Source organism: Oncorhynchus masou, chromosome 12 (genome assembly GCF_036934945.1).
Source record: "Oncorhynchus masou masou isolate Uvic2021 chromosome 12, UVic_Omas_1.1, whole genome shotgun sequence".
In the NCBI taxonomy this organism is placed as follows: domain Eukaryota; kingdom Metazoa; phylum Chordata; class Actinopteri; order Salmoniformes; family Salmonidae; genus Oncorhynchus; species Oncorhynchus masou.
Genome location: NC_088223.1, coordinates 32,970,274 through 32,996,378, shown reverse-complemented (window position 1 = coordinate 32,996,378; position 26,105 = coordinate 32,970,274). Strand labels below are relative to the sequence as shown.

Sequence of the window (26,105 nt, the reverse complement as noted above, 5' to 3'; positions counted from 1 at the left end):
GTGGTTATTGTAGAGGCAGCTGCTGTAGTTGAAATAGAAGCTACAGTTGTTGTAGCAGGAGCTGCAGATGTGATTGTTGTAGTAAGTACATCAGGTGTAGTGGTAGCTGGAGCTACAATTGTAGGAACTGCAAGTGTTGTAGTAGGTGCAGTTGTTGTCGTTGACGTAGGAGCTAAAGTGGTAGTTGTTGAAGATGGTGCTTCAGTCGTGGTGGTCGTAAGAATTGTAGTTGGTGTAGTCAGAGCTGCAGCAGTTGTCATAATAGGTTCAGGAGTTGTAGTGGTTGTTTGAGCAGCAGTTGTTTTAGTTGTGGCTGTCGTGGTAGGTTCTGCAATCGTAGCATTAGTAGGAGTAGGTTCTGTCAGAGCAGGTTCTGGAGATGTAGTGGTCGAAGGGCCAGCCGTTGTTTTAGTTAGAGCTGCAGTGGTTATCGTAGAGGCAGATGCTGTGGTTGACGTAGAAGCTACAGTTGTTGTAACAGGAGCTGCAGTTTTGACTGTTGTAGTAAGTACATCAGGTGTAGTGGTAGCTGGAGCTACAATTGTAGGAACTGCAGGTGTTGTAGTAGGTGCAGTTGTTTCGGTTGACGAGGGAGCTAAAGTTGTAGTTGTTGAAGATGGTGCTGCAGTCTTGGTGGTCGTAAGAATAGCAGTTGGTGTAGTCGGAGCTGCAGCAGCTGTCATTATAGGTTCAGGAGTTGTCGTGGTCGTTGGAGCAGCAGTTGTTTTAGTTAGAGCTGCACTGGCTGTCGTGGTAGGTTCTGTAGTCATAGCATTAGTAGGAGTAGGTTCTGTCAGAGCAGGTTCTGGAGATGTAGTGGTCGAAGGAACAGCCGTTGTTTTAGTTAGAGCTGCAGTGGTTATCGTAGAGGCAGATGCTGTGGTTGACGTAGAAGCTACAGTTGTTGTAACAGGAGCTGCAGTTGTGACTGTTGTAGTAAGTACAGCAGGTGTACTGGTAGCTGGAGCTACAATTGTAGGAACTGCAGGTATTGTAGTAGGTGCTGTTAAAGTGGTTGTCATAGGAGCTAAAGTTGTAGTTGTTGAAGATGGTGCTGCAGTCCTGGTGGTCGTAAGAATAGCAGTTGGTGTAGTAGGAACTGCAGCTGTTGTCATAATAGGTTCAGGAGCTGTAGTGGTCGTTGGACCAGCCGTTGTTTTAGTTAGAGCTGCAGTGGTTATTGTAGAGGCAGCTGCTGTAGTTGAAATAGAAGCTACAGTTGTTGTAGCAGGAGCTGCAGATGTGATTGTTGTAGTAAGTACATCAGGTGTAGTGGTAGCTGGAGCTACAATTGTAGGAACTGCAAGTGTTGTAGTAGGTGCAGTTGTTGTCGTTGACGTAGGAGCTAAAGTGGTAGTTGTTGAAGATGGTGCTTCAGTCGTGGTGGTCGTAAGAATTGTAGTTGGTGTAGTCAGAGCTGCAGCAGTTGTCATAATAGGTTCAGGAGTTGTAGTGGTTGTTTGAGCAGCAGTTGTTTTAGTTGTGGCTGTCGTGGTAGGTTCTGCAATCGTAGCATTGGTAGGAGTAGGTTCTGTCAGAGCAGGTTCTGGAGATGTAGTGGTCGAAGGGCCAGCCGTTGTTTTAGTTAGAGCTGCAGTGGTTATCGTAGAGGCAGATGCTGTGGTTGACGTAGAAGCTACAGTTGTTGTAACAGGAGCTGCAGTTTTGACTGTTGTAGTAAGTACATCAGGTGTAGTGGTAGCTGGAGCTACAATTGTAGGAACTGCAGGTGTTGTAGTAGGTGCAGTTGTTTCGGTTGACGAGGGAGCTAAAGTTGTAGTTGTTGAAGATGGTGCTGCAGTCTTGGTGGTCGTAAGAATAGCAGTTGGTGTAGTCGGAGCTGCAGCAGCTGTCATTATAGGTTCAGGAGTTGTCGTGGTCGTTGGAGCAGCAGTTGTTTTAGTTAGAGCTGCACTGGCTGTCGTGGTAGGTTCTGTAGTCATAGCATTAGTAGGAGTAGGTTCTGTCAGAGCAGGTTCTGGAGATGTATTGGTCGAAGGAACAGCCGTTGTTTTAGTTAGAGCTGCAGTGGTTATCGTAGAGGCAGATGCTGTGGTTGACGTAGAAGCTACAGTTGTTGTAACAGGAGCTGCAGTTGTGACTGTTGTAGTAAGTACAGCAGGTGTACTGGTAGCTGGAGCTACAATTGTAGGAACTGCAGGTATTGTAGTAGGTGCTGTTAAAGTGGTTGTCATAGGAGCTAAAGTTGTAGTTGTTGAAGATGGTGCTGCAGTCCTGGTGGTCGTAAGAATAGAAGTTGGTGTAGTAGGAACTGCAGCTGTTGTCATAATAGGTTCAGGAGCTGTAGTGGTCGTTGGACCAGCCGTTGTTTTAGTTAGAGCTGCAGTGGTTATTGTAGAGGCAGCTGCTGTAGTTGAAATAGAAGCTACAGTTGTTGTAGCAGGAGCTGCAGATGTGATTGTTGTAGTAAGAACAGCAGGTGTAGTGGTAGTAGGAGATACAATTGTAGGAACTGCAAGTGTTGTAGTAGGTGCAGTTGTGGTCGTTGACGTAGGAGCTAAAGTTGTAGTTGTTGAAGATGGTGCTTCAGTCGTGGTGGTCGTAAGAATAGTAGTTGGTGTAGTCGGAGCTGCAGCAGTTGTCATAATAGGTACAGGAGTTGTAGTGGTCGTTGGAGCAGCAGTTGTTTTAGTTAGAGCTGCAGTGGCTGTCGTGGTAGGTTCTGCAGTTGTATCATTAGTAGGAGTAGGTTCTGTCAGAGCAGGTTCTGGAGAAGTAGTGGTCGAAGGAGCAGCCGTTGTTTTAGTTTGAGCTGCAGTGGTTATCGTAGAGGCAGATGCTATGGTTGACGTAGATGCTACAGTTGTTGTAACAGGAGCTGCAGTTGTGACTGTTGTAGTAAGTACAGCAGGTGTAGTGGTAGCTGGAGCTACAATTGTAGGAACTGCAGGTGTTGTAGTAGGTGCAGTTGTTGTGGTTGACGAGGGAGCTAAAGTTGTAGCTGTTGAAGATGGTGCTACAGTCGTGGTGGTCGTAAGAATAGCAGTTGGTGTAGTCGGAGCTGCAGCAGTTGTCATAATTGTTTCAGGAGTTGTAGTGGTCGTTGGAGCAGCAGTTGTTTTAGTTAGAGCTGCAGTGGCTGTCATGGCAGGTTCTGCAATCGTAGCATTAGTAGGAGTAGGTTCTGTCAGAGAAGGTTCTGGAGATGTCGTGGTCGAAGGAGCAGCCGTTGTTTTAGTTAGAGCTGCAGTGGTTATCGTAGAGGCAGATGCTGTGGTTGACGTAGAAGCTACAGTAGTTGTAACAGGAGCTGCAGTTTTGACTGTTGTAGTAAGTACATCAGGTGTAGTGGTAGCTGGAGCTACAATTGTAGGAACTGCAGGTGTTGTAGTAGGTGCAGTTGTTGTGGTTGACAAGGGAGCTAAAGTTGTAGTTGTTGAAGATGGTGCTGCAGTCTTGGTGGTCGTAAGAATAGCAGTTGGTGTAGTCGGAGCTGCAGCAGCTGTCATTATAGGTTCAGGAGTTGTCGTGGTCGTTGGAGCAGCAGTTGTTTTAGTTAGAGCTGCACTGGCTGTCGTGGTAGGTTCTGTAGTCATAGCATTAGTAGGAGTAGGTTCTGTCAGAGCAGGTTCTGGAGATGTAGTGGTCGAAGGAACAGCCGTTGTTTTAGTTAGAGCTGCAGTGGTTATCGTAGAGGCAGATGCTGTGGTTGACGTAGAAGCTACAGTTGTTGTAACAGGAGCTGCAGTTGTGACTGTTGTAGTAAGTACAGCAGGTGTACTGGTAGCTGGAGCTACAATTGTAGGAACTGCAGGTATTGTAGTAGGTGCTGTTAAAGTGGTTGTCATAGGAGCTAAAGTTGTAGTTGTTGAAGATGGTGCTGCAGTCCTGGTGGTCGTAAGAATAGCAGTTGGTGTAGTAGGAACTGCAGCTGTTGTCATAATAGGTTCAGGAGCTGTAGTGGTCGTTGGACCAGCCGTTGTTTTAGTTAGAGCTGCAGTGGTTATTGTAGAGGCAGCTGCTGTAGTTGAAATAGAAGCTACAGTTGTTGTAGCAGGAGCTGCAGATGTGATTGTTGTAGTAAGTACATCAGGTGTAGTGGTAGCTGGAGCTACAATTGTAGGAACTGCAAGTGTTGTAGTAGGTGCAGTTGTTGTCGTTGACGTAGGAGCTAAAGTGGTAGTTGTTGAAGATGGTGCTTCAGTCGTGGTGGTCGTAAGAATTGTAGTTGGTGTAGTCAGAGCTGCAGCAGTTGTCATAATAGGTTCAGGAGTTGTAGTGGTTGTTTGAGCAGCAGTTGTTTTAGTTGTGGCTGTCGTGGTAGGTTCTGCAATCGTAGCATTAGTAGGAGTAGGTTCTGTCAGAGCAGGTTCTGGAGATGTAGTGGTCGAAGGGCCAGCCGTTGTTTTAGTTAGAGCTGCAGTGGTTATCGTAGAGGCAGATGCTGTGGTTGACGTAGAAGCTACAGTTGTTGTAACAGGAGCTGCAGTTTTGACTGTTGTAGTAAGTACATCAGGTGTAGTGGTAGCTGGAGCTACAATTGTAGGAACTGCAGGTGTTGTAGTAGGTGCAGTTGTTTCGGTTGACGAGGGAGCTAAAGTTGTAGTTGTTGAAGATGGTGCTGCAGTCTTGGTGGTCGTAAGAATAGCAGTTGGTGTAGTCGGAGCTGCAGCAGCTGTCATTATAGGTTCAGGAGTTGTCGTGGTCGTTGGAGCAGCAGTTGTTTTAGTTAGAGCTGCACTGGCTGTCGTGGTAGGTTCTGTAGTCATAGCATTAGTAGGAGTAGGTTCTGTCAGAGCAGGTTCTGGAGATGTAGTGGTCGAAGGAACAGCCGTTGTTTTAGTTAGAGCTGCAGTGGTTATCGTAGAGGCAGATGCTGTGGTTGACGTAGAAGCTACAGTTGTTGTAACAGGAGCTGCAGTTGTGACTGTTGTAGTAAGTACAGCAGGTGTACTGGTAGCTGGAGCTACAATTGTAGGAACTGCAGGTATTGTAGTAGGTGCTGTTAAAGTGGTTGTCATAGGAGCTAAAGTTGTAGTTGTTGAAGATGGTGCTGCAGTCCTGGTGGTCGTAAGAATAGCAGTTGGTGTAGTAGGAACTGCAGCTGTTGTCATAATAGGTTCAGGAGCTGTAGTGGTCGTTGGACCAGCCGTTGTTTTAGTTAGAGCTGCAGTGGTTATTGTAGAGGCAGCTGCTGTAGTTGAAATAGAAGCTACAGTTGTTGTAGCAGGAGCTGCAGATGTGATTGTTGTAGTAAGTACATCAGGTGTAGTGGTAGCTGGAGCTACAATTGTAGGAACTGCAAGTGTTGTAGTAGGTGCAGTTGTTGTCGTTGACGTAGGAGCTAAAGTGGTAGTTGTTGAAGATGGTGCTTCAGTCGTGGTGGTCGTAAGAATTGTAGTTGGTGTAGTCAGAGCTGCAGCAGTTGTCATAATAGGTTCAGGAGTTGTAGTGGTTGTTTGAGCAGCAGTTGTTTTAGTTGTGGCTGTCGTGGTAGGTTCTGCAATCGTAGCATTAGTAGGAGTAGGTTCTGTCAGAGCAGGTTCTGGAGATGTAGTGGTCGAAGGGCCAGCCGTTGTTTTAGTTAGAGCTGCAGTGGTTATCGTAGAGGCAGATGCTGTGGTTGACGTAGAAGCTACAGTTGTTGTAACAGGAGCTGCAGTTTTGACTGTTGTAGTAAGTACATCAGGTGTAGTGGTAGCTGGAGCTACAATTGTAGGAACTGCAGGTGTTGTAGTAGGTGCAGTTGTTTCGGTTGACGAGGGAGCTAAAGTTGTAGTTGTTGAAGATGGTGCTGCAGTCTTGGTGGTCGTAAGAATAGCAGTTGGTGTAGTCGGAGCTGCAGCAGCTGTCATTATAGGTTCAGGAGTTGTCGTGGTCGTTGGAGCAGCAGTTGTTTTAGTTAGAGCTGCACTGGCTGTCGTGGTAGGTTCTGTAGTCATAGCATTAGTAGGAGTAGGTTCTGTCAGAGCAGGTTCTGGAGATGTAGTGGTCGAAGGAACAGCCGTTGTTTTAGTTAGAGCTGCAGTGGTTATCGTAGAGGCAGATGCTGTGGTTGACGTAGAAGCTACAGTTGTTGTAACAGGAGCTGCAGTTGTGACTGTTGTAGTAAGTACAGCAGGTGTACTGGTAGCTGGAGCTACAATTGTAGGAACTGCAGGTATTGTAGTAGGTGCTGTTAAAGTGGTTGTCATAGGAGCTAAAGTTGTAGTTGTTGAAGATGGTGCTGCAGTCCTGGTGGTCGTAAGAATAGCAGTTGGTGTAGTAGGAACTGCAGCTGTTGTCATAATAGGTTCAGGAGCTGTAGTGGTCGTTGGACCAGCCGTTGTTTTAGTTAGAGCTGCAGTGGTTATTGTAGAGGCAGCTGCTGTAGTTGAAATAGAAGCTACAGTTGTTGTAGCAGGAGCTGCAGATGTGATTGTTGTAGTAAGAACAGCAGGTGTAGTGGTAGTAGGAGATACAATTGTAGGAACTGCAAGTGTTGTAGTAGGTGCAGTTGTGGTCGTTGACGTAGGAGCTAAAGTTGTAGTTGTTGAAGATGGTGCTTCAGTCGTGGTGGTCGTAAGAATAGTAGTTGGTGTAGTCGGAGCTGCAGCAGTTGTCATAATAGGTACAGGAGTTGTAGTGGTCGTTGGAGCAGCAGTTGTTTTAGTTAGAGCTGCAGTGGCTGTCGTGGTAGGTTCTGCAGTTGTATCATTAGTAGGAGTAGGTTCTGTCAGAGCAGGTTCTGGAGAAGTAGTGGTCGAAGGAGCAGCCGTTGTTTTAGTTTGAGCTGCAGTGGTTATCGTAGAGGCAGATGCTATGGTTGACGTAGATGCTACAGTTGTTGTAACAGGAGCTGCAGTTGTGACTGTTGTAGTAAGTACAGCAGGTGTAGTGGTAGCTGGAGCTACAATTGTAGGAACTGCAGGTGTTGTAGTAGGTGCAGTTGTTGTGGTTGACGAGGGAGCTAAAGTTGTAGCTGTTGAAGATGGTGCTACAGTCGTGGTGGTCGTAAGAATAGCAGTTGGTGTAGTCGGAGCTGCAGCAGTTGTCATAATTGTTTCAGGAGTTGTAGTGGTCGTTGGAGCAGCAGTTGTTTTAGTTAGAGCTGCAGTGGCTGTCATGGCAGGTTCTGCAATCGTAGCATTAGTAGGAGTAGGTTCTGTCAGAGAAGGTTCTGGAGATGTCGTGGTCGAAGGAGCAGCCGTTGTTTTAGTTAGAGCTGCAGTGGTTATCGTAGAGGCAGATGCTGTGGTTGACGTAGAAGCTACAGTAGTTGTAACAGGAGCTGCAGTTTTGACTGTTGTAGTAAGTACATCAGGTGTAGTGGTAGCTGGAGCTACAATTGTAGGAACTGCAAGTGTTGTAGTAGGTGCAGTTGTTGTCGTTGACGTAGGAGCTAAAGTGGTAGTTGTTGAAGATGGTGCTTCAGTCGTGGTGGTCGTAAGAATTGTAGTTGGTGTAGTCAGAGCTGCAGCAGTTGTCATAATAGGTTCAGGAGTTGTAGTGGTCGTTTGAGCAGCAGTTGTTTTAGTTGTGGCTGTCGTGGTAGGTTCTGCAATCGTAGCATTAGTAGGAGTAGGTTCTGTCAGAGCAGGTTCTGGAGATGTAGTGGTCGAAGGAGCAGCCGTTGTTTTAGTTAGAGCTGCAGTGGTTATCATAGAGGCAGATGCTGTGGTTGACGTAGAAGCTACAGTAGTTGTAACAGGAGCTGCAGTTTTGACTGTTGTAGTAAGTACATCAGGTGTAGTGGTAGCTGGAGCTACAATTGTAGGAACTGCAGGTGTTGTAGTAGGTGCAGTTGTTGTGGTTGACAAGGGAGCTAAAGTTGTAGTTTTTGAAGATGGTGCTGCAGTCTTGGTGGTCGTAAGAATAGCAGTTGGTGTAGTCAGAGCTGCAGTAGTTGTCATAATAGGTTCAGGAGTTGTAGTGGTCATTTGAGCAGCAGTTGTTTTAGTTGTGGCTGTCGTGGTAGGTTCTGCAATCGTAGCATTAGTAGGAGTAGGTTCTGTCAGAGCAGGTTCTGGAGATGTAGTGGTCGAAGGAGCAGCCGTTGTTTTAGTTAGAGCTGCAGTGGTTATCGTAGAGGCAGCTGCTGTGGTTGACGTAGAAGCTACAGTTGTTGTAACAGGAGCTGTAGTTGTGATTGTTGTAGTAAGTACAGCAGGTGGAGTGGTCGTGGGAGCTACAGTTGTAGGAACTGCAGGTTTTGTAGTAGGTGCTATTGTTGTGGTTGTCATAGGAGCTGAAGTTGTCGTTGTTGTAGAAGGTGCTGCAGTCACGGTGGTCGTTAGAACAGCAGATGTTGTAGTAGGAGTTGCAGTGGTTGTCGTAATAGGTTCTGGAGCTTTAGTGGTCGTAGGAACAGCAGTTGTTGTTGTCAGGGCTGCAGTGGTTGTCGTAGATGCTAAAGCTGTTGTAAGAGCTGCAGTTGTCGTGGGAGCTACAGCTGTTGGAGGTGCTGTTGTTGTGGTTGTCGTATGAGCTGAAGTTGTAGTTGTTGTAGCAGGAGCTGCAGTGGTTGTCGTAATAGGTTCTGGAGCTGTAGTGGTCGTAGGAGCAGCAATTGTTGTTGTTAGGGCTGCATTGGTTGTCGTAGATGCTATAGCTGTTGTAGGAGCTGCAGTTGTCGTGGCAGCTACAGTTGTTGTAAGTGCTGTTGTTGGGGTTGTCGTAGGAGCTGAAGTTGTCGTTATTGTAGAATGTGCTGCAGTCACTGTGGTCATTAGAACAGCAGTTGTTGTTGTTGGAGCTGCACTGGTTGTCGTAGTAGGTTGTGCAGTTACAGTGGTCGTAGGAGCAGCAGTTGTCGGAGGTGCTGTTGTTGTGGTTGTCGTAGGAGCTGAAGTTGTCGTTATTGTAGAAGGTGCTGCAGTCACTGTGGTCGTTAAAACAGCAGTTGTTGTAGTAGGAGCTGCACTGGTTGTCGTAGTAGGTTGTGTAGTTACAGTGGTCGTAGGAGCAGCAGTTGTTGGAGTTTCTGTTGTGGTTGTTGTCGGAGCTGAAGTTGTAGTTGTTGTAGTTGTTGTAGCAGGAGCTGCAGTGGTTGTCGTAATAGGTTCTGGAGCTGAAGTGGTCGTAGGAGCAGCAGTTTTTGTTGTTAGGGCTGCAGTGGTTGTCGTAGATGCTAAAGCTGTTGTAGGAGCTGCAGTTGTCGTGGGAGCTACAGTTTTTGGAGGTGCTGTTGTTGTGGTTGTCGTAGGAGCTGAAGTTGAAATTGCTGTAGCAGGAGCTGCAGTGGTTGTTGTAATAGGTTCTAGAGTTATAGTGGTCTTTGGAGCAGCAATTGTTGTAGTTAGAGCTGCTGTGGTTGTCGTAGATGCAGCTGCTGTGTTTGACGTAGAAGTTACAGTTGTTGTATCAGGAGCTGTAGTTGTGATTGTTGTAGTAAGTACAGCAGGTGGAGTGGTCGTGGGAGCTACAGTTGTAGGAACTGCAGGTTTTGTAGTAGGTGCTATTGTTGTGGTTGTCGTAGGAGCTGAAGTTGTCGTTGTTGTAGAAGGTGCTGTAGTCACTGTGGTCGTTAGAACAGCAGATGTTGGAGTAGGAGTTGCAGTGGTTGTCGTAATAGGTTCTGGAGCTGTAGTGGTCGTAGGAACAGCAGTTGTTGTTGTCAGAGATACAGTGGTTGTCGTAGATGCTAAAGCAGTTGTAAGAGCTGCAGTTGTCGTGGGAGCTACAGCTGTTGGAGGTGCTGTTGTTGTGGTTGTCGTAGGAGCTGAAGTTGTAGTTGTTGTAGCAGGAGCTGCAGTGGTTGTCGTAATAGGTTCTGGAGCTGTAGTGGTCGTAGGAGCAGCAGTTGTTGTTGTTAGGGCTGCATTGGTTGTCGTAGATGCTATAGCTGTTGTAGGAGCTGCAGTTGTCGTGGCAGCTACAGTTTTTGTAGGTGCTGTTGTTGTGGTTGTCGTAGGAGCTGAAGTTGTCATTATTGTAGAAGGTGCTGCAGTGGTTGTCGTAATAGGTTCTGGAGCTGTAGTGGTCGTAGGAGCAGCAGTTGTTGTTGTTAGGGCTGCATTGGTTGTCGTAGATGCTATAGCTGTTGTAGGAGCTGCAGTTGCCGTGGGAGCTACAGCTGTTGGAGGTGCTGTTGTTGTGGTTGGCGTAGGAGCTGAAGTTGTAGTTGTTGTAGCAGGAACTGCAGTGGTTGTCGTAATAGGTTCTGGAGCTGTAGTGGTCGTAGGAGCAGCAGTTGTTGTTGTTAGGGCTGCATTGGTTGTTGTAGATGCTATAGCTGTTGTAGGAGCTGCAGTTGTCATGATAGCTACAGTTGTTGTAGGTGCTGTTGTTGTGGTTGTCGTAGGAGCTGAAGTTGTAGTTGTTGTAGTAGGAGTTGCAGTGGTTGTCGTAATAGGTTCTGGAGCTGTAGTGGTCGTAGGAACAGCAGTTGTTGTTGTCAGGGCTGCAGTGGTTGTAGTAGATGCTATAGCTTTTGTAGGAGCTGCAGTTGTCGTGGCAGCTACAGTTGTTGTAGGTGCTGTTGTTGTGGTTGTCGTAGGAGCTGAAGTTGTCGTTATTGTAGAAGGTGCTGCAGTCACTGTGGTCGTTAGAACAGCAGTTGTTGTAGTAGGAGCTGCACTGGTTGTCGTAGTAGATTGTGGAGTTACAGTGGTCGTAGGAGCAGCAGTTGTTGGAGGTGCTGTTGTTGTGGTTGTTGTCGGAGCTGAAGTTGTAGTTGTTGTAGTTGTTGTAGCAGGAGCTGCAGTGGTTGCAGTAATAGATTCTGGAGCTGTAGTGGTCGTAGGAGCAGCAGTTGTTGTTGTTACGGCTGCATTGGTTGTTGTAGATGCTATAGCTGTTGTAGGAGCTGCAGTTGTCATGGCAGCTACAGTTGTTGTAGGTGCTGTTGTTGTGGTTGTTGTAGGAGCTGAAGTTGTAGTTGTTGTAGTTGGAGTTGCAGTGGTTGTCGTAATAGGTTCTGGAGCTGTAGTGGTCGTAGGAACAGCAGTTGTTGTTGTCAGGGCTGCAGTGGTTGTCGTAGATGCTATAGCTGTTGTAGGAGCTGCAGTTGTCGTGGCAGCTACAGTTGTTGTAGGTGCTGTTGTTGTGGTTGTCGTATGAGCTGGAGTTGTAGTTGTTGTAGCAGGAGCTGAAGTGGTTGTTGTAATAGGTTCTGGAGCTGTAGTGGTCGTAGGAGCAGCAGCTGTTGTTGTTAGGGCTGCATTGGTTGCCGTAGATGCTAAAGCTGTTGTAGGAGCTGCAGTTGTCGTGGCAGCTACAGTTGTTGTAGGTGCTGTTGTTGTGGTTGTCGTAGGAGCTGAAGTTGTAGTTGTTGTAGCAGGAGCTGCAGTGGTTGTTGTAATAGGTTCTAGAGTTGTAGTGGTCATTGGAGCAGCAATTGTTGTAGTTAGAGCTGCTGTGGTTGTCGTAGATGCAGCTGCTGTGGTTGACGTAGAAGTTACAGTTGTTGTATCAGGAGCTGTAGTTGTGATTGTTGTAGTAAGTAAAGCAGGTGGAGTGGTCGTGGGAGCTACAGTTGTAGGAACTGCAGGTTTTGTAGTAGGTGCTATTGTTGTGGTTGTCGTAGGAGCTGAAGTTGTCGTTGTTGTAGAAGGTGCTGCAGTCACTGTGGTCGTTAGAACAGCAGATGTTGTAGTAGGAGTTGCAGTGGTTGTCGTAATAGGTTCTGGAGCTGTAGTGGTCGTAGGAACAGCAGTTGTTGTTGTCAGGGCTGCAGTGGTTGTCGTAGATGCTAAAGCTGTTGTAAGAGCTGCAGTTGTCGTGGGAGCTACAGCTGTTGGAGGTGCTGTTGTTGTGGTTGTCGTAGGAGCTGAAGTTGTCGTTATTGTAGAAGGTGCTGCAGTCACTGTGGTCGTTAGAACAGCAGTTGTTGTAGTAGGAGCTGCACTGGTTGTCGTAGTAGGTTGTGGAGTTACAGTGGTCGTAGGAGCAGCAGTTGTTGTAGGTGCTGTTGTTGTGGTTGTTGTCGGAGCTGAAGTTGTAGTTGTTGTAGCAGGAGCTGCAGTGGTTGCCGTAATAGGTTCTGGAGCTGTAGTGGTCGTAGGAGCAGCAGTTGTTGTTGTTAGGGCTGCAGTGGTTGTCGTAGATGCTAAAGCTGTTGTAAGAGCTGCAGTTGTCGTGGGAGCTACAGTTGTTGGAGGTGCTGCTGTTGTGGTTGTCGTAGGAGCTGAAGTTGTAGTTGTTGTAGCAGGAGCTGCAGTGGTTGTCGTAATAGGGTCTGGAGCTGTAGTGGTCGTAGGAACAGCAGTTGTTGTTGTCAGGGCTGCAGTGGTTGTCGTAGATGCTAAAGCAGTTGTAAGAGCTGCAGTTGTCGTGGGAGCTACAGCTGTTGGAGGTGCTCTTGTTGTGGTTGTCGTAGGAGCTGAAGTTGTAGTTGTTGTAGCAGGAGCTGCAGTGGTTGTCGTAATAGGTTCTGGAGCTGTAGTGGTCGTAGGAGCAGCAGTTGTTGTTGTTAGGCTTGCATTGGTTGTCGTAGATGCTATAGCTGTTGTAGGAGCTGCAGTTGTCGTGGCAGCTACAGTTGTTGTAGGTGCTGTTGTTGTAGTTGTCGTAGGAGCTGAAGTTGTCATTATTGTAGAAGGTGCTGCAGTCACTGTGGTCATTAGAACAGCAGTTGTTGTAGTAGGAGCTGCACTGGTTGAAGTAGTAGGTTGTGGAGTTACAGTGGTCGTAGGAGTAGCAGATGTTGGAGGTGCTCTTGTTGTGGTTGTTGTCGGAGCTGAAGTTGTAGTTGTTGTAGCAGGAGCTGCAGTGGTTGCCGTAATAGGTTCTGGAGCTGTAGTGGTCGTAGGAGCAGCAGTTGTTGTTGTTAGGGCTGCAGTGGTTGTCGTAGATGCTAAAGCTGCTGTAGGAGCAGCAGTTTTCGTGGGAGCTACAGTTGTTGGAGGTGCTGTTGTTGTGGTTGTCGTAGGAGCTGAAGTTGTAGTTGTTGTAGCAGGAGCTGCAGTGGTTGTTGTAATAGGTTCTAGAGTTGTAGTGGTCGTTGGAGCAGCAATTGTTGTAGTTAGAGCTGCTGTGGTTGTCGGAGATGCAGCTGCTGTGGTTGACGTAGAAGTTACAGTTGTTGTGTCAGGAGCTGTAGTTGTGATTGTTGTAGTAAGTACAGCAGGTGGAGTGGTCGTGGGAGCTACAGTTGTAGGAACTGCAGGTTTTGTAGTAGGTGCTATTGTTGTGGTTGTCGTAGGAGCTGAAGTTGTCGTTGTTGTAGAAGGTGCTGCAGTCACTGTGGTCGTTAGAACAGCAGATGTTGTAGTAGGAGTTGCAGTGGTTGTCGTAATAGGTTCTGGAGCTGTAGTGGTCGTAGGAACAGCAGTTGTTGTTGTTAGGGCTGCATTGGTTGTCGTAGATGCTATAGCTGTTGTAGGAGCTGCAGTTGTCGTGGCAGCTACAGTTGTTGTAGGTGCTGTTGTTGTGGTTGTCGTAGGAGCTGAAGTTGTCATTATTGTAGAAGGTGCTGCAGTCACTGTGGTCATTAGAACAGCAGTTGTTGTAGTAGGAGCTGCACTGGTTGAAGTAGTAGGTTGTGGAGTTACAGTGGTCGTAGGAGTAGCAGATGTTGGAGGTGCTGTTGTTGTGGTTGTTGTCGGAGCTGAAGTTGTAGTTGTTGTAGCAGGAGCTGCAGTGGTTGCCGTAATAGGTTCTGGAGCTGTAGTGGTCGTAGGAGCAGCAGTTGTTGTTGTTAGGGCTGCAGTGGTTGTCGTAGATGCTAAAGCTGTTGTAGGAGCAGCAGTTGTCGTGGGAGCTACAGTTGTTGGAGGTGCTGTTGTTGTGGTTGTCGTAGGAGCTGAAGTTGTAGTTGTTGTAGCAGGAGCTGCAGTGGTTGTTGTAATAGGTTCTAGAGTTGTAGTGGTCGTTGGAGCAGCAATTGTTGTAGTTAGAGCTGCTGTGGTTGTCGTAGATGCAGCTGCTGTGGTTGACGTAGAAGTTACAGTTGTTGTATCAGGAGCTGTAGTTGTGATTGTTGTAGTAAGTACAGCAGGTGGAGTGGTCGTGGGAGCTACAGTTGTAGGAACTGCAGGTTTTGTAGTAGGTGCTATTGTTGTGGTTGTCGTAGGAGCTGAAGTTGTCGTTGTTGTAGAAGGTGCTGCAGTCACTGTGGTCGTTAGAACAGCAGATGTTGTAGTAGGAGTTGCAGTGGTTGTCGTAATAGGTTCTGGAGCTGTAGTGGTCGTAGGAACAGCAGTTGTTGTTGTCAGGGCTGCAGTGGTTGTCGTAGATGCTAAAGCTGTTGTAAGAGCTGCAGTTGTCGTGGGAGCTACAGCTGTTGGAGGTGCTGTTGTTGTGGTTGTCGTAGGAGCTGAAGTTGTCGTTATTGTAGAAGGTGCTGCAGTCACTGTGGTCGTTAGAACAGCAGTTGTTGTAGTAGGAGCTGCACTGGTTGTCGTAGTAGGTTGTGAAGTTACAGTGGTTGTAGGAGCAGCAGTTGTTGGAGGTGCTCTTGTTGTGGTTGTTGTCGGAGCTGAAGTTGTAGTTGTTGTAGCAGGAGCTGCAGTGGTTGCCGTAATAAGTTCTGGAGCTGTAGTGGTCGTAGGAGCAGCAGTTGTTGTTGTTAGGGCTGCAGTGGTTGTCGTAGATGCTAAAGCTGTTGTAAGAGCTGCAGTTGTCGTGGGAGCTACAGCTGTTGGAGGTGCTGTTGTTGTGGTTGTCGTAGGAGCTGAAGTTGTAGTTGTTGTAGCAGGAGCTGCAGTGGTTGTCGTAGTAGGTTCTGGAGCTGTAGTGGTCGTAGGAGCAGCAGTTGTTGTTGTCAGGGCTGCATTGGTTGTCGTAGATGCTATAGCTGTTGTAGGAGCTGCAGTTGTCGTGGCAGCTACAGTTGTTGTAGGTGCTGTTGTTGTGGTTGTCGTAGGAGCTGAAGTTGTCGTTATTGTAGAAGGTGCTGCAGTCACTGTGGTCGTTAGAACAGCAGTTGTTGTAGTAGGAGCTGCACTGGTTGTCGTAGTAGGTTGTGGAGTTACAGTGGTCGTAGGAGCAGCAGTTGTCGGAGGTGCTGTTGTTGTGGTTGTTGTCGGAGCTGAAGTTGTAGTTGTTGTAGTTGTTGTAGCAGGAGCTGCAGTGGTTGTCGTAATAGGTTCTGGAGCTGTAGTGGTTGTAGGAGCAGCAGTTGTTGTTAGGGCTGCAGTGGTTGTCGTAGATGCTAAAGCTGTTGTAGGAGCTGCAGTTGTCGTGGGAGCTACAGTTGTTGGAGGTGCTGTTGTTGTGGTTGTCGTAGGAGCTAAAGTTGTGGTTGTTGTAGCAGGAGCTGCAGTGGTTGTTGTAATAGGTTCTAGAGTTGTAGTGGTCGTTGGAGCAGCAATTGTTGTAGTTAGAGCTGCTGTGGTTGTCGTAGATGCAGCAGCTGTGGTTGACGTAGAAGTTACAGTTGTTGTATCAGGAGCTGTAGTTGTGATTGTTGTAGTAAGTACAGCAGGTGGATTGGTCGTGGGAGCTACAGTTGTAGGAACTGCAGGTTTTGTAGTAGGTGCTATTGTTGTGGTTGTCGTAGGAGCTGAAGTTGTCGTTGTTGTAGAAGGTGCTGCAGTCACTGTGGTCGTTAGAACAGCAGATGTTGTAGTAGGAGTTGCAGTGGTTGTCGTAATAGGTTCTGGAGCTGTAGTGGTCGTAGGAACAGCAGTTGTTTTTGTCAAGTCTGCAGTGGTTGTCGTAGATGCTAAAGCTGTTGTAAGAGCTGCAGTTGTCGTGGGAGCTACAGCTGTTGGAGGTGCTGTTGTTGTGGTTGTCGTAGGAGCTGAAGTTGTAGTTGTTGTAGCAGGAGCTGCAGTGGTTGTCGTAATATGTTCTGGAGCTGTAGTGGTCGTAGGAACAGCAGTTGTTGTTGTCAGGGCTGCAGTGGTTGTCGTAGATGCTAAAGCTGTTGTAAGAGCTGCAGTTGTCATCGGAGCTACAGCTGTTGGAGGTACTGTTGTTGTGGTTGTCGTAGGAGCTGAGGTTGTAGTTGTTGTAGCAGGAGCTGCAGTGGTTGTAGTAGTAAGTTCTGGATCTGTAGTGGTCGTAGGAGCAGCAGTTGTTGTTGTTAGGGCTGCATTGGTTGTCGTAGATGCTATAGCTGTTGTAGGAGCTGCAGTTGTCGTGGCAGCTACAGCTGTTGGAGGTGCTGTTGTTGTGGTTGTCGTAGGAGCTGAAGTTGTCGTTATTGTAGAAGGTGCTGCAGTGGTTGTCGTAATAGGTTGTGGAGTTACAGTGGTCGTAGGAGCAGCAGTTGTTGTAGGTGCTGTTGTTGTGGTTGTTGTCAGAGCTGAAGTTGTAGTTGTTGTAGCAGGAGCTGCAGTGGTTGCCGTAATAGGTTCTGGAGCTGTAGTGGTCATAGGAGCAGCAGTTGTTGTTGTTAGGGCTGCAGTGGTTGTCGTAGATGCTAAAGCTGTTGTAGGAGCTGCAGTTGTCGTGGCAGCTACAGTTGTTGGAGGTGCTGTTGTTGTGGTTGTCGTAGGAGCTGAAGTTGTAGTTGTTGTAGCAGGAGCTGCAGTGGTTGTCGTAATAGGTTCTGGAGCTGTAGTGGTCGTAGGAACAGCAGTTGTTGTTGTCAGGGCTGCAGTGGTTGTCGTAGATGCTAAAGCTTTTGTAAGAGCTGCAGTTGTCGTGGGAGCTACAGCTGTTGGAGGTGCTGTTGTTGTGGTTGTCGTAGGAGCTGAAGTTGTAGTTGTTGTAGCAGGAGCTGCAGTGGTTGTCGTAGTAGGTTCTGGAGCTGTAGTGGTAGTAGGAGCAGCAGTTGTTGTTGTCAGGGCTGCATTGGTTGTCGTAGATGCTATAGCTGTTGTAGGAGCTGCAGTTGTCGTGGCAGCTACAGTTGTTGTAGGTGCTGTTGTTGTGGTTGTCGTAGGAGCTGAAGTTGTCGTTATTGTAGAAGGTGCTGCAGTCACTGTGGTCGTTAGAACTGCAGTTGTTGTAGTAGGAGCTGCACTGGTTGTCGTAGTAGGTTGTGGAGTTACAGTGGTCGTAGGAGCAGCAGTTGTCGGAGGTGCTGAAGTTGTCGTTATTGTAGAAGGTGCTGCAGTCACTGTGGTCGTTAGAACAGCAGTTGTTGTAGTAGGAGCTGCACTGGTTGTCGTAGTAGGTTGTGGAGTTACAGTGGTCGTAGGAGCAGCAGTTGTTGTAGGTGCTGTTGTTGTGGTTGTTGTCGGAGCTGAAGTTGTAGTTGTTGTAGCAGGAGCTGCAGTGGTTGCCGTAATAGGTTCTGGAGCTGTAGTGGTTGTAGGAGCAGCAGTTGTTGTTGTTAGGGCAGCAGTGGTTGTCGTAGATGCTAAAGCTGTTGTAGGAGCTGCAGTTGTCGTGGGAGCTACAGTTGTTGGAGGTGCTTCTGTTGTGGTTGTCGTAGGAGCTGAAGTTGTAGTTGTTGTAGCAGGAGCTGCAGTGGTTGTCGTAATAGGGTCTAGAGCTGTAGTGGTCGTAGGAACAGCAGTTGTTGTTGTCAGGGCTGCAGTGGTTGTCGTAGATGCTAAAGCTGTTGTAAGAGCTGCAGTTGTCGTGGGAGCTACAGCTGTTGGAGGTGCTGTTGTTGTGGTTGTCGTAGGAGCTGAAGTTGTAGTTGTTGTAGCAGGAGCTGCAGTGGTTGTCGTAGTAGGTTCTGGAGCTGTAGTGGTCGTAGGAGCAGCAGTTGTTGTTGTCAGGGCTGCATTGGTTGTCGTAGATGCTATAGCTGTTGTAGGAGCTGCAGTTGTCGTGGCAGCTACAGTTGTTGTAGGTGCTGTTGTTGTGGTTGTCGTAGGAGCTGAAGTTGTCGTTATTGTAGAAGGTGCTGCAGTCACTGTGGTCGTTAGAACAGCAGTTGTTGTAGTAGGAGCTGCACTGGTTGTCGTAGTAGGTTGTGGAGTTACAGTGGTCGTAGGAGCAGCAGTTGTCGGAGGTGCTGTTGTTGTGGTTGTTGTCGGAGCTGAAGTTGTAGTTGTTGTAGTTGTTGTAGCAGGAGCTGCAGTGGTTGTCGTAATAGGTTCTGGAGCTGTAGTGGTCGTAGGAACAGCAGTTGTTGTTGTCAGGGCTGCAGTGGTTGTCGTAGATGCTAAAGCTGTTGTAGGAGCTGCAGTTGTCGTGGGAGCTACAGTTGTTGGAGGTGCTGTTGTTGTGGTTGTCGTAGGAGCTGAAGTTGTGGTTGTTGTAGCAGGAGCTGCAGTGGTTGTTGTAATAGGTTCTAGAGTTGTAGTGGTCGTTGGAGCAGCAATTGTTGTAGTTAGAGCTGCTGTGGTTGTCGTAGATGCAGCAGCTGTGGTTGACGTAGAAGTTACAGTTGTTGTATCAGGAGCTGTAGTTGTGATTGTTGTAGTAAGTACAGCAGGTGGATTGGTCGTGGGAGCTACAGTTGTAGGAACTGCAGGTTTTGTAGTAGGTGCTATTGTTGTGGTTGTCGTAGGAGCTGAAGTTGTCGTTGTTGTAGAAGGTGCTGCAGTCACTGTGGTCGTTAGAACAGCAGATGTTGTAGTAGGAGTTGCAGTGGTTGTCGTAATAGGTTCTGGAGCTGTAGTGGTCGTAGGAACAGCAGTTGTTTTTGTCAAGGCTGCAGTGGTTGTCGTAGATGCTAAAGCTGTTGTAAGAGCTGCAGTTGTCGTGGGAGCTACAGCTGTTGGAGGTGCTGTTGTTGTGGTTGTCGTAGGAGCTGAAGTTGTAGTTGTTGTAGCAGGAGCTGCAGTGGTTGTCGTAATAGGTTCTGGAGCTGTAGTGGTCGTAGGAACAGCAGTTGTTGTTGTCAGGGCTGCAGTGGTTGTCATAGATGCTAAAGCTGTTGTAAGAGCTGCAGTTGTCGTGGGAGCTACAGCTGTTGGAGGTGCTGTTGTTGTGGTTGTCGTAGGAGCTGAAGTTGTAGTTGTTGTAGCAGGAGCTGCAGTGGTTGTCGTAATAGGTTCTGGAGCTGTAGTGGTCGTAGGAGCAGCAGTTGTTGTTGTTAGGGCTGCATTGGTTGTCGTAGATGCTATAGCTGTTGTAGGAGCTGCAGTTGTCGTTGCAGCTACAGTTGTTGTAGGTGCTGTTGTTGTGGTTGTCGTAGGAGCTGAAGTTGTCGTTATTGTAGAAGGTGCTGCAGTCACTGTGGTCGTTAGAACAGCAGTTGTTGTAGTAGGAGCTGCACTGGTTGTCGTAGTAGGTTGTGGAGTTAGTGTAGTGGTCGTAGGAGCAGCAGTTGTCGGAGGTGCTGTTGTTGTGGTTGTTGTCGGAGCTGAAGTTGTAGTTGTTGTAGTTGTTGTAGCAGGAGCTGTAGTGGTTGCCGTAATAGGTTCTGGAGCTGTAGTGGTCGTAGGAGCAGCAGTTGTTGTTGTTAGGGCTGCAGTGGTTGTCGTAGATGCTAAAGCTGTTGTAGGAGCTGCAGTTGTCGTGGGAGCTACAGTTGTTGGAGGTGCTGTTGTTGTGGTTGTCGTAGGAGCTGAAGTTGTAGTTGTTGTAGCAGGAGCTGCAGTGGTTGTTGTAATAGGTTCTAGAGTTGTAGTGGTCGTTGGAGCAGCAATTGTTGTAGTTAGAGCTGCTGTGGTTGTCGTAGATGCAGCAGCTGTGGTTGACGTAGAAGTTACAGTTGTTGTATCAGGAGCTGTAGTTGTGATTGTTGTAGTAAGTACAGCAGGTGGATTGGTCGTGGGAGCTACAGTTGTAGGAACTTCAGGTTTTGTAGTAGGTGCTATTGTTGTGGTTGTCGTAGGAGCTGAAGTTGTAGTTGTTGTAGAAGGTGCTGCAGTCACTGTGGTCGTTAGAACAGCAGATGTTGTAGTAGGAGTTGCAGTGGTTGTCGTAATAGGTTCTGGAGCTGTAGTGGTCGTAGGAACAGCAGTTGTTGTTGTCAAGTCTGCAGTGGTTGTCGTAGATGCTAAAGCTGTTGTAAGAGCTGCAGTTGTCGTGGGAGCTACAGCTGTTGGAGGTGCTGTTGTTGTGGTTGTCGTAGGAGCTGAAGTTGTCGTTATTGTAGAAGGTGCTGCAGTCACTGTGGTCGTTAGAACAGCAGTTGTTGTAGTAGGAGCTGCACTGGTTGTCGTAGTAGGTTGTGGAGTTACAGTGGTCGTAGGAGCAGCAGTTGTTGGAGGTGCTGTTGTTGTGGTTGTTGTCGGAGCTGAAGTTGTAGTTGTTGTAGCAGGAGCTGCAGTGGTTGCCGTAATAGGTTCTGGAGCTGTAGTGGTCGTAGGAGCAGCAGTTGTTGTTGTTAGGGCTGCAGTGGTTGTCGTAGATGCTAAAGCTGTTGTAGGAGCTGCAGTTGTCGTGGGAGCTACAGTTGTTGGAGGTGCTGTTGTTGTGGTTGTCGTAGGAGCTGAAGTTGTAGTTGTTGTAGCAGGAGCTGCAGTGGTTGTTGTAATAGGTTCTAGAGTTGTAGTGGTCGTTGGAGCAGCAATTGTTGTAGTTAGAGCTGCTGTGGTTGTCGTAGATGCAGCTGCTGTGGTTGACGTAGAAGTTACAGTTGTTGTATCAGGAGCTGTAGTTGTGATTGTTGTAGTAAGCTGCAGGTGGAGTGGTCGTGGGAGCTACAGTTGTTGCAGGTTTTGTAGTAGGTGCTATTGTTGTGGTTGTCGTAGGAGCTGAAGTTGTCGTTGTTGTAGAAGGTGCTGCAGTCACTGTGGTCGTTAGAACAGCAGATGTTGTAGTAGGAGTTGCAGTGGTTGTCGTAATAGGTTCTGGAGCTGTAGTGGTCGTAGGAACAGCAGTTGTTGTTGTCAGGGCTGCAGTGGTTGTCGTAGATGCTAAAGCTGTTGTAAGAGCTGCAGTTGTCGTGGGAGCTACAGCTGTTGGAGGTGCTGTTGTTGTGGTTGTCGTAGGAGCTGAAGTTGTCGTTATTGTAGAAGGTGCTGCAGTGTGGTTTAGAACAGCAGTTGTTGTAGTAGGAGCTTAGCACTGGTTGTCGTAGTAGGTTGTGGAGTTACAGTGGTCGTAGGAGCAGCAGTTGTTGGAGGTGCTGTTGTTGTGGTTGTTGTCGGAGCTGAAGTTGTAGTTGTTGTAGCAGGAGCTGCAGTGGTTGCCGTAATAGGTTCTGGAGCTGTAGTGGTCGTAGGAGCAGCAGTTGTTGTTGTTAGGGCTGCAGTGGTTGTCGTAGATGCTAAAGCTGTTGTAGGAGCTGCAGTTGTCGTGGGAGCTACAGTTGTTGGAGGTGCTGTTGTTGTGGTTGTCGTAGGAGCTGAAGTTGTAGTTGTTGTAGCAGGAGCTGCAGTGGTTGTTGTAATAGGTTCTGGAGCTGTAGTGGTCGTTGGAGCAGCAGTTGTTGTAGTTAGAGCTGCATGTGGTTGTCGTAGATGCAGCTGCTGTAGGTTGTCGTGGGAGAAGTTACAGTTGTTGTATCAGGAGCTGTAGTTGTGATTGTTGTAGTAAGTACAGCAGGTGGAGTGGTCGTGGGAGCTTGTAGGAACTGCAGGTTTTGTAGTAGGTGCTATTGTTGTGGTTGTCGTAGGAGCTGAAGTTGTCGTTGTTGTTGTGGTTGCAGTCACTGTGGTCTTAGAACAGCAGATGTTGTAGTAGGAGCTGCAGTGGTTGTCGTAATAGGTTCTGGAGCTGTAGTGGTCGTAGGAACAGCAGTTGTTGTTGTCAGGGCTGCATTGGTTGTCGTAGATGCTATAGCTGTTGTAGGAGCTGCAGTTGTCGTGGCAGCTACAGTTGTTGTAGGTGCTGTTGTTGTGGTTGTCGTAGGAGCTGAAGTTGTCGGTGTTGTAGAAGGTGCTGCAGTCACTGTGGTCGTTAGAACAGCAGTTGTTGTAGTAGGAGCTGCACTGGTTGTCGTAGTAGGTTGTGGAGTTGTAGTGGTCGTAGGAGCAGCAGTTGTTGGAGGTGCTGTTGTTGTGGTTGTCGTAGGAGCTGAAGTTGTAGTTGTTGTAGCAGGAGCTGCACTGGTTGTCGTAATAGGTTCTGGAGCTGTAGTGGTCGTAGGAACAGCATTTGTTGTTGTTAGGGCTGCAGTGGTTGTCGTAGATGCTAAAGCTGTTGTAGGAGCTGCAGTTGTCGTGGGAGCTACAGTTGTTGGAGGTGCTGTTGTTGTGGTTGTCGTAGGAGCTGAAGTTGTAGTTGTTGTAGCAGGAGCTGCAGTGGTTGTTGTAATAGGTTCTAGAGTTGTAGTGGTCGTTGGAGCAGCAATTGTTGTAGTTAGAGCTGCTGTGGTTGTCGTAGATGCAGCAGCTGTGGTTGACGTAGAAGTTACAGTTGTTGTATCAGGAGCTGTAGTTGTGATTGTTGTAGTAAGTACAGCAGGTGGATTGGTCGTGGGAGCTACAGTTGTAGGAACTGCAGGTTTTGTAGTAGGTGCTATTGTTGTGGTTGTCGTAGGAGCTGAAGTTGTCGTTGTTGTAGAAGGTGCTGCAGTCACTGTGGTTTAGAACAGCAGATGTTGTAGTAGGAGTTGCAGTGGTTGTCTGGGTTCTGGAGCTGTAGTGGTCGTAGGAACAGCAGTTGTTGTTGTCAAGGCTGCAGTGGTTGTCGTAGATGCTAAAGCTGTTGTAGAGCTGCAGTTGTCGTGGGAGCTACAGTTGTTGGAGGTGCTGTTGTTGTGGTTGTCGTAGGAGCTGAAGTTGTAGTTGTTGTAGCAGGAGCTGCAGTGGTTGTCGTAATAGGTTCTGGAGCTGTAGTGGTCGTAGGAACAGCAGTTGTTGTTAGGGCTGCAGTGGTGTCGTAGATGCTAAAGCTGTTGTAAGAGCTACAGTTGTCGTGGGTGCTACAGGTGTTGGAGTTGTAGTGTGTTGTTGTGGTTGTCGTAGGAGCTGAGCTGTTGTAGTTGTTGTAGCAGGAGCTGCAGTGGTTGTCGTAGTAGTTCTGGAGCTGTAGTGTCGTTGTTAGTTGTTGGGCTGCAGTGGTTGTCGTAGATGCTATGCTGTTGTAGGAGCTGCAGTTGTCGTGGCAGCTACAGTTGTTGTAGGTGCTGTTGTTGTGGTTGTCGTAGGAGCTGAGTTGTTGTTGTAGTAGGTGCTGCAGTGTTGTTAAGAACAGTTGTTGTAGTAGGAGCTGCAGTGGTTGTCGTAGGTTGCTGGAGTTGTAGTTGTCGTAGGAGCAGCAGTTGTTGGAGGTGCTGTTGTTGTGGTTGTCGTAGGAGCTGAAGTTGTAGTTGTTGTAGCAGGAGCTGCACTGGTTGTCGTAATAGGTTCTGGAGCTGTAGTGGTCGTAGGAACAGCATTTGTTGTTGTTAGGGCTGCAGTGGTTGTCGTAGATGCTAAAGCTGTTGTAAGCGCTGCAGTTGTCGTGGGAGCTACAGCTGTTGGAGGTGCTGTTGTTGTGGTTGTCGTAGGAGCTGAAGTTGTAGTTGTTGTAGCAGGAGCTGCAGTGGTTGTCGTAGTAGGTTCTGGAGCTGTATTGGTCGTAGGAGCAGCAGTTGTTGTTGTTAGGGCTGCATTGGTTGTCGTAGATGCTATAGCTGTTGTAGGAGCTGCAGTTGTCGTGGCAGCTACAGTTGTTGTAGGTGCTGTTGTTGTGGTTGTCGTAGGAGCTGAAGTTGTCGTTATTGTAGAAGGTGCTGCAGTCACTGTGGTCGTTAGAACAGCAGTTGTTGTAGTAGGAGCTGCACTGGTTGTCGTAGTAGGTTGTGGAGTTACAGTGGTCGTAGGAGCAGCAGTTGTTGGAGGTGCTGTTGTTGTGGTTGTTGTCGGAGCTGAAGTTGTAGTTGTTGTAGCAGGAGCTGCAGTGGTTGCCGTAATAGGTTCTGGAGCTGTAGTGGTCGTAGGAGCAGCAGTTGTTGTTGTTAGGGCTGCAGTGGTTGTCGTAGATGCTAAAGCTGTTGTAGGAGCTGCAGTTGTCGTGGGAGCTACAGTTGTTGGAGGTGCTGTTGTTGTGGTTGTCGTAGGAGCTGAAGTTGTAGTTGTTGTAGCAGGAGCTGCAGTGGTTGTTGTAATAGGTTCTAGAGTTGTAGTGGTCGTTGGAGCAGCAATTGTTGTAGTTAGAGCTGCTGTGGTTGTCGTAGATGCAGCTGCTGTGGTTGACGTAGAAGTTACAGTTGTTGTATCAGGAGCTGTAGTTGTGATTGTTGTAGTAAGTACAGCAGGTGGAGTGGTCGTGGGAGCTACAGTTGTAGGAACTGCAGGTTTTGTAGTAGGTGCTATTGTTGTGGTTGTCGTAGGAGCTGAAGTTGTCGTTGTTGTAGAAGGTGCTGCAGTCACTGTGGTCGTTAGAACAGCAGATGTTGTAGTAGGAGTTGCAGTGGTTGTCGTAATAGGTTCTGGAGCTGTAGTGGTCGTAGGAACAGCAGTTGTTGTTGTCAGGGCTGCAGTGGTTGTCGTAGATGCTAAAGCTGTTGTAAGAGCTGCAGTTGTCGTGGGAGCTACAGCTGTTGGAGGTGCTGTTGTTGTGGTTGTCGTAGGAGCTGAAGTTGTAGTTGTTGTAGCAGGAGCTGCAGTGGTTGTTGGTTCTGGAGCTGTAGTGGTCGTAGGAGCAGCAGTTGTTGTTGTTGTAGGGCTGCATTGGTTGTCGTAGATTATTGTTGTAGGAGCTGCAGTTGTCTGGCAGCTACAGTTGTTGTAGGTGCTGTTGTTGTGGTTGTCGTAGGAGCTGAAGTTGTCGTTATTGTAGAAGGTGCTGCAGTCACTGTGGTCGTTAGAACAGCAGTTGTTGTAGTAGGAGCTGCACTGGTTGTCGTAGTAGGTTGTGGAGTTACAGTGGTCGTAGGAGCAGCAGTTGTTGGAGGTGCTGTTGTTGTGGTTGTTGTCGGAGCTGAAGTTGTAGTTGTTGTAGCAGGAGCTGCAGTGGTTGCCGTAATAGGTTCTGGAGCTGTAGTGGTCGTAGGAGCAGCAGTTGTTGTTGTTAGGGCTGCAGTGGTTGTCGTAGATGCTAAAGCTGTTGTAGGAGCTGCAGTTGTCGTGGGAGCTACAGTTGTTGGAGGTGCTGTTGTTGTGGTTGTCGTAGGAGCTGAAGTTGTAGTTGTTGTAGCAGGAGCTGCAGTGGTTGTTGTAATAGGTTCTAGAGTTGTAGTGGTCGTTGGAGCAGCAATTGTTGTAGTTAGAGCTGCTGTGGTTGTCGTAGATGCAGCTGCTGTTGTAGAAGTTACAGTTGTTGTATCAGGAGCTGTAGTTGTGATTGTTGTAGTAAGTACAGCAGGTGGAGTGGTCGTGGGAGCTACAGTTGTAGGAACTGCAGGTTTTGTAGTAGGTGCTATTGTTGTGGTTGTCGTAGGAGCTGAAGTTGTCGTTGTTGTAGAAGGTGCTGCAGTCACTGTGGTCGTTAGAACAGCAGATGTTGTAGTAGGAGTTGCAGTGGTTGTCGTAATAGGTTCTGGAGCTGTAGTGGTCGTAGGAGCAGCAGTTGTTGTAGGTGCTGTTGTTGTGGTTGTTGTCGGAGCTGAAGTTGTAGTTGTTGTAGCAGGAGCTGCAGTGGTTGCCGTAATAGGTTCTGGAGCTGTAGTGGTCGTAGGAACAGCAGTTGTTGTTGTTAGGGCTGCAGTGGTTGTCGTAGATGCTAAAGCTGTTGTAAGAGCTGCAGTTGTCGTGGGAGCTACAGCTGTTGGAGGTGCTGTTGTTGTGGTTGTCGTAGGAGCTGAAGTTGTAGTTGTTGTAGCAGGAGCTGCAGTGGTTGTCGTAATAGGTTCTGGAGCTGTAGTGGTCGTAGGAGCAGCAGTTGTTGTTGTCAGGGCTGCAGTGGTTGTCGTAGATGCTATAGCTGTTGTAGGAGCTGCAGTTGTCGTGGCAGCTACAGTTGTTGTAGGTGCTGTTGTTGTGGTTGTCGTAGGAGCTGAAGTTGTCGTTATTGTAGAAGGTGCTGCAGTCACTGTGGTCGTTAGAACAGCAGTTGTTGTAGTAGGAGCTGCACTGGTTGTCGTAGTAGGTTGTGGAGTTACAGTGGTCGTAGGAGCAGCAGTTGTTGGAGGTGCTGTTGTTGTGGTTGTCGTCGGAGCTGAAGTTGTAGTTGTTGTAGTTGTTGTAGCAGGAGCTGCAGTGGTTGTCGTAATAGGTTCTGGAGCTGTAGTGGTCGTAGGAGCAGCAGTTGTTGTTGTTAGGGCTGCAGTGGTTGTCGTAGATGCTAAAGCTGTTGTAGGAGCTGCAGTTGTCGTGGGAGCTACAGTTGTTGGAGGTGCTGTTGTTGTGGTTGTCGTAGGAGCTGAAGTTGTAGTTGTTGTAGCAGGAGCTGCAGTGGTTGTTGTAATAGGTTCTAGAGTTGTAGTGGTCGTTGGAGCAGCAATTGTTGTAGTTAGAGCTGCTGTGCTTGTCGTAGATGCAGCTGCTGTTGTTGACGTAGAAGTTACAGTTGTTGTATCAGGAGCTGTAGTTGTGATTGTTGTAGTAAGTACAGCAGGTGGAGTTGGTCGTGGTTGCTACAGTTGTAGGAACTGCAGGTTTTGTAGTAGGTGCTAT

At 48.0% G+C, this 26,105-nt stretch overlaps 1 protein-coding gene across 1 annotated transcript in view; it reads right to left on the bottom strand.

Annotated features, from left to right (window-relative positions):
* The window catches only part of LOC135548976 (mucin-5AC-like), a gene marked incomplete at its 5' end in the record, with an annotated part of 45,342 nt that extends 19,601 nt beyond the window's left edge, over positions 1-25,741 (bottom strand). The window contains 12 exons of the mRNA XM_064979048.1: positions 2,129-2,235; positions 8,730-8,997; positions 10,030-10,303; positions 13,005-13,123; positions 13,406-13,516; positions 14,276-14,455; positions 16,796-16,932; positions 18,909-19,261; positions 19,811-20,137; positions 21,556-21,687; positions 24,913-25,095; positions 25,564-25,741. Coding sequence (XP_064835120.1) covers positions 2,129-2,235; positions 8,730-8,997; positions 10,030-10,303; positions 13,005-13,123; positions 13,406-13,516; positions 14,276-14,455; positions 16,796-16,932; positions 18,909-19,261; positions 19,811-20,137; positions 21,556-21,687; positions 24,913-25,095; positions 25,564-25,741 — 2,369 coding nt within the window. The remainder of the gene's footprint in view (positions 1-2,128; positions 2,236-8,729; positions 8,998-10,029; positions 10,304-13,004; positions 13,124-13,405; positions 13,517-14,275; positions 14,456-16,795; positions 16,933-18,908; positions 19,262-19,810; positions 20,138-21,555; positions 21,688-24,912; positions 25,096-25,563) is intronic.
* Between the last annotated feature and the right edge of the window lie 364 nt (positions 25,742-26,105).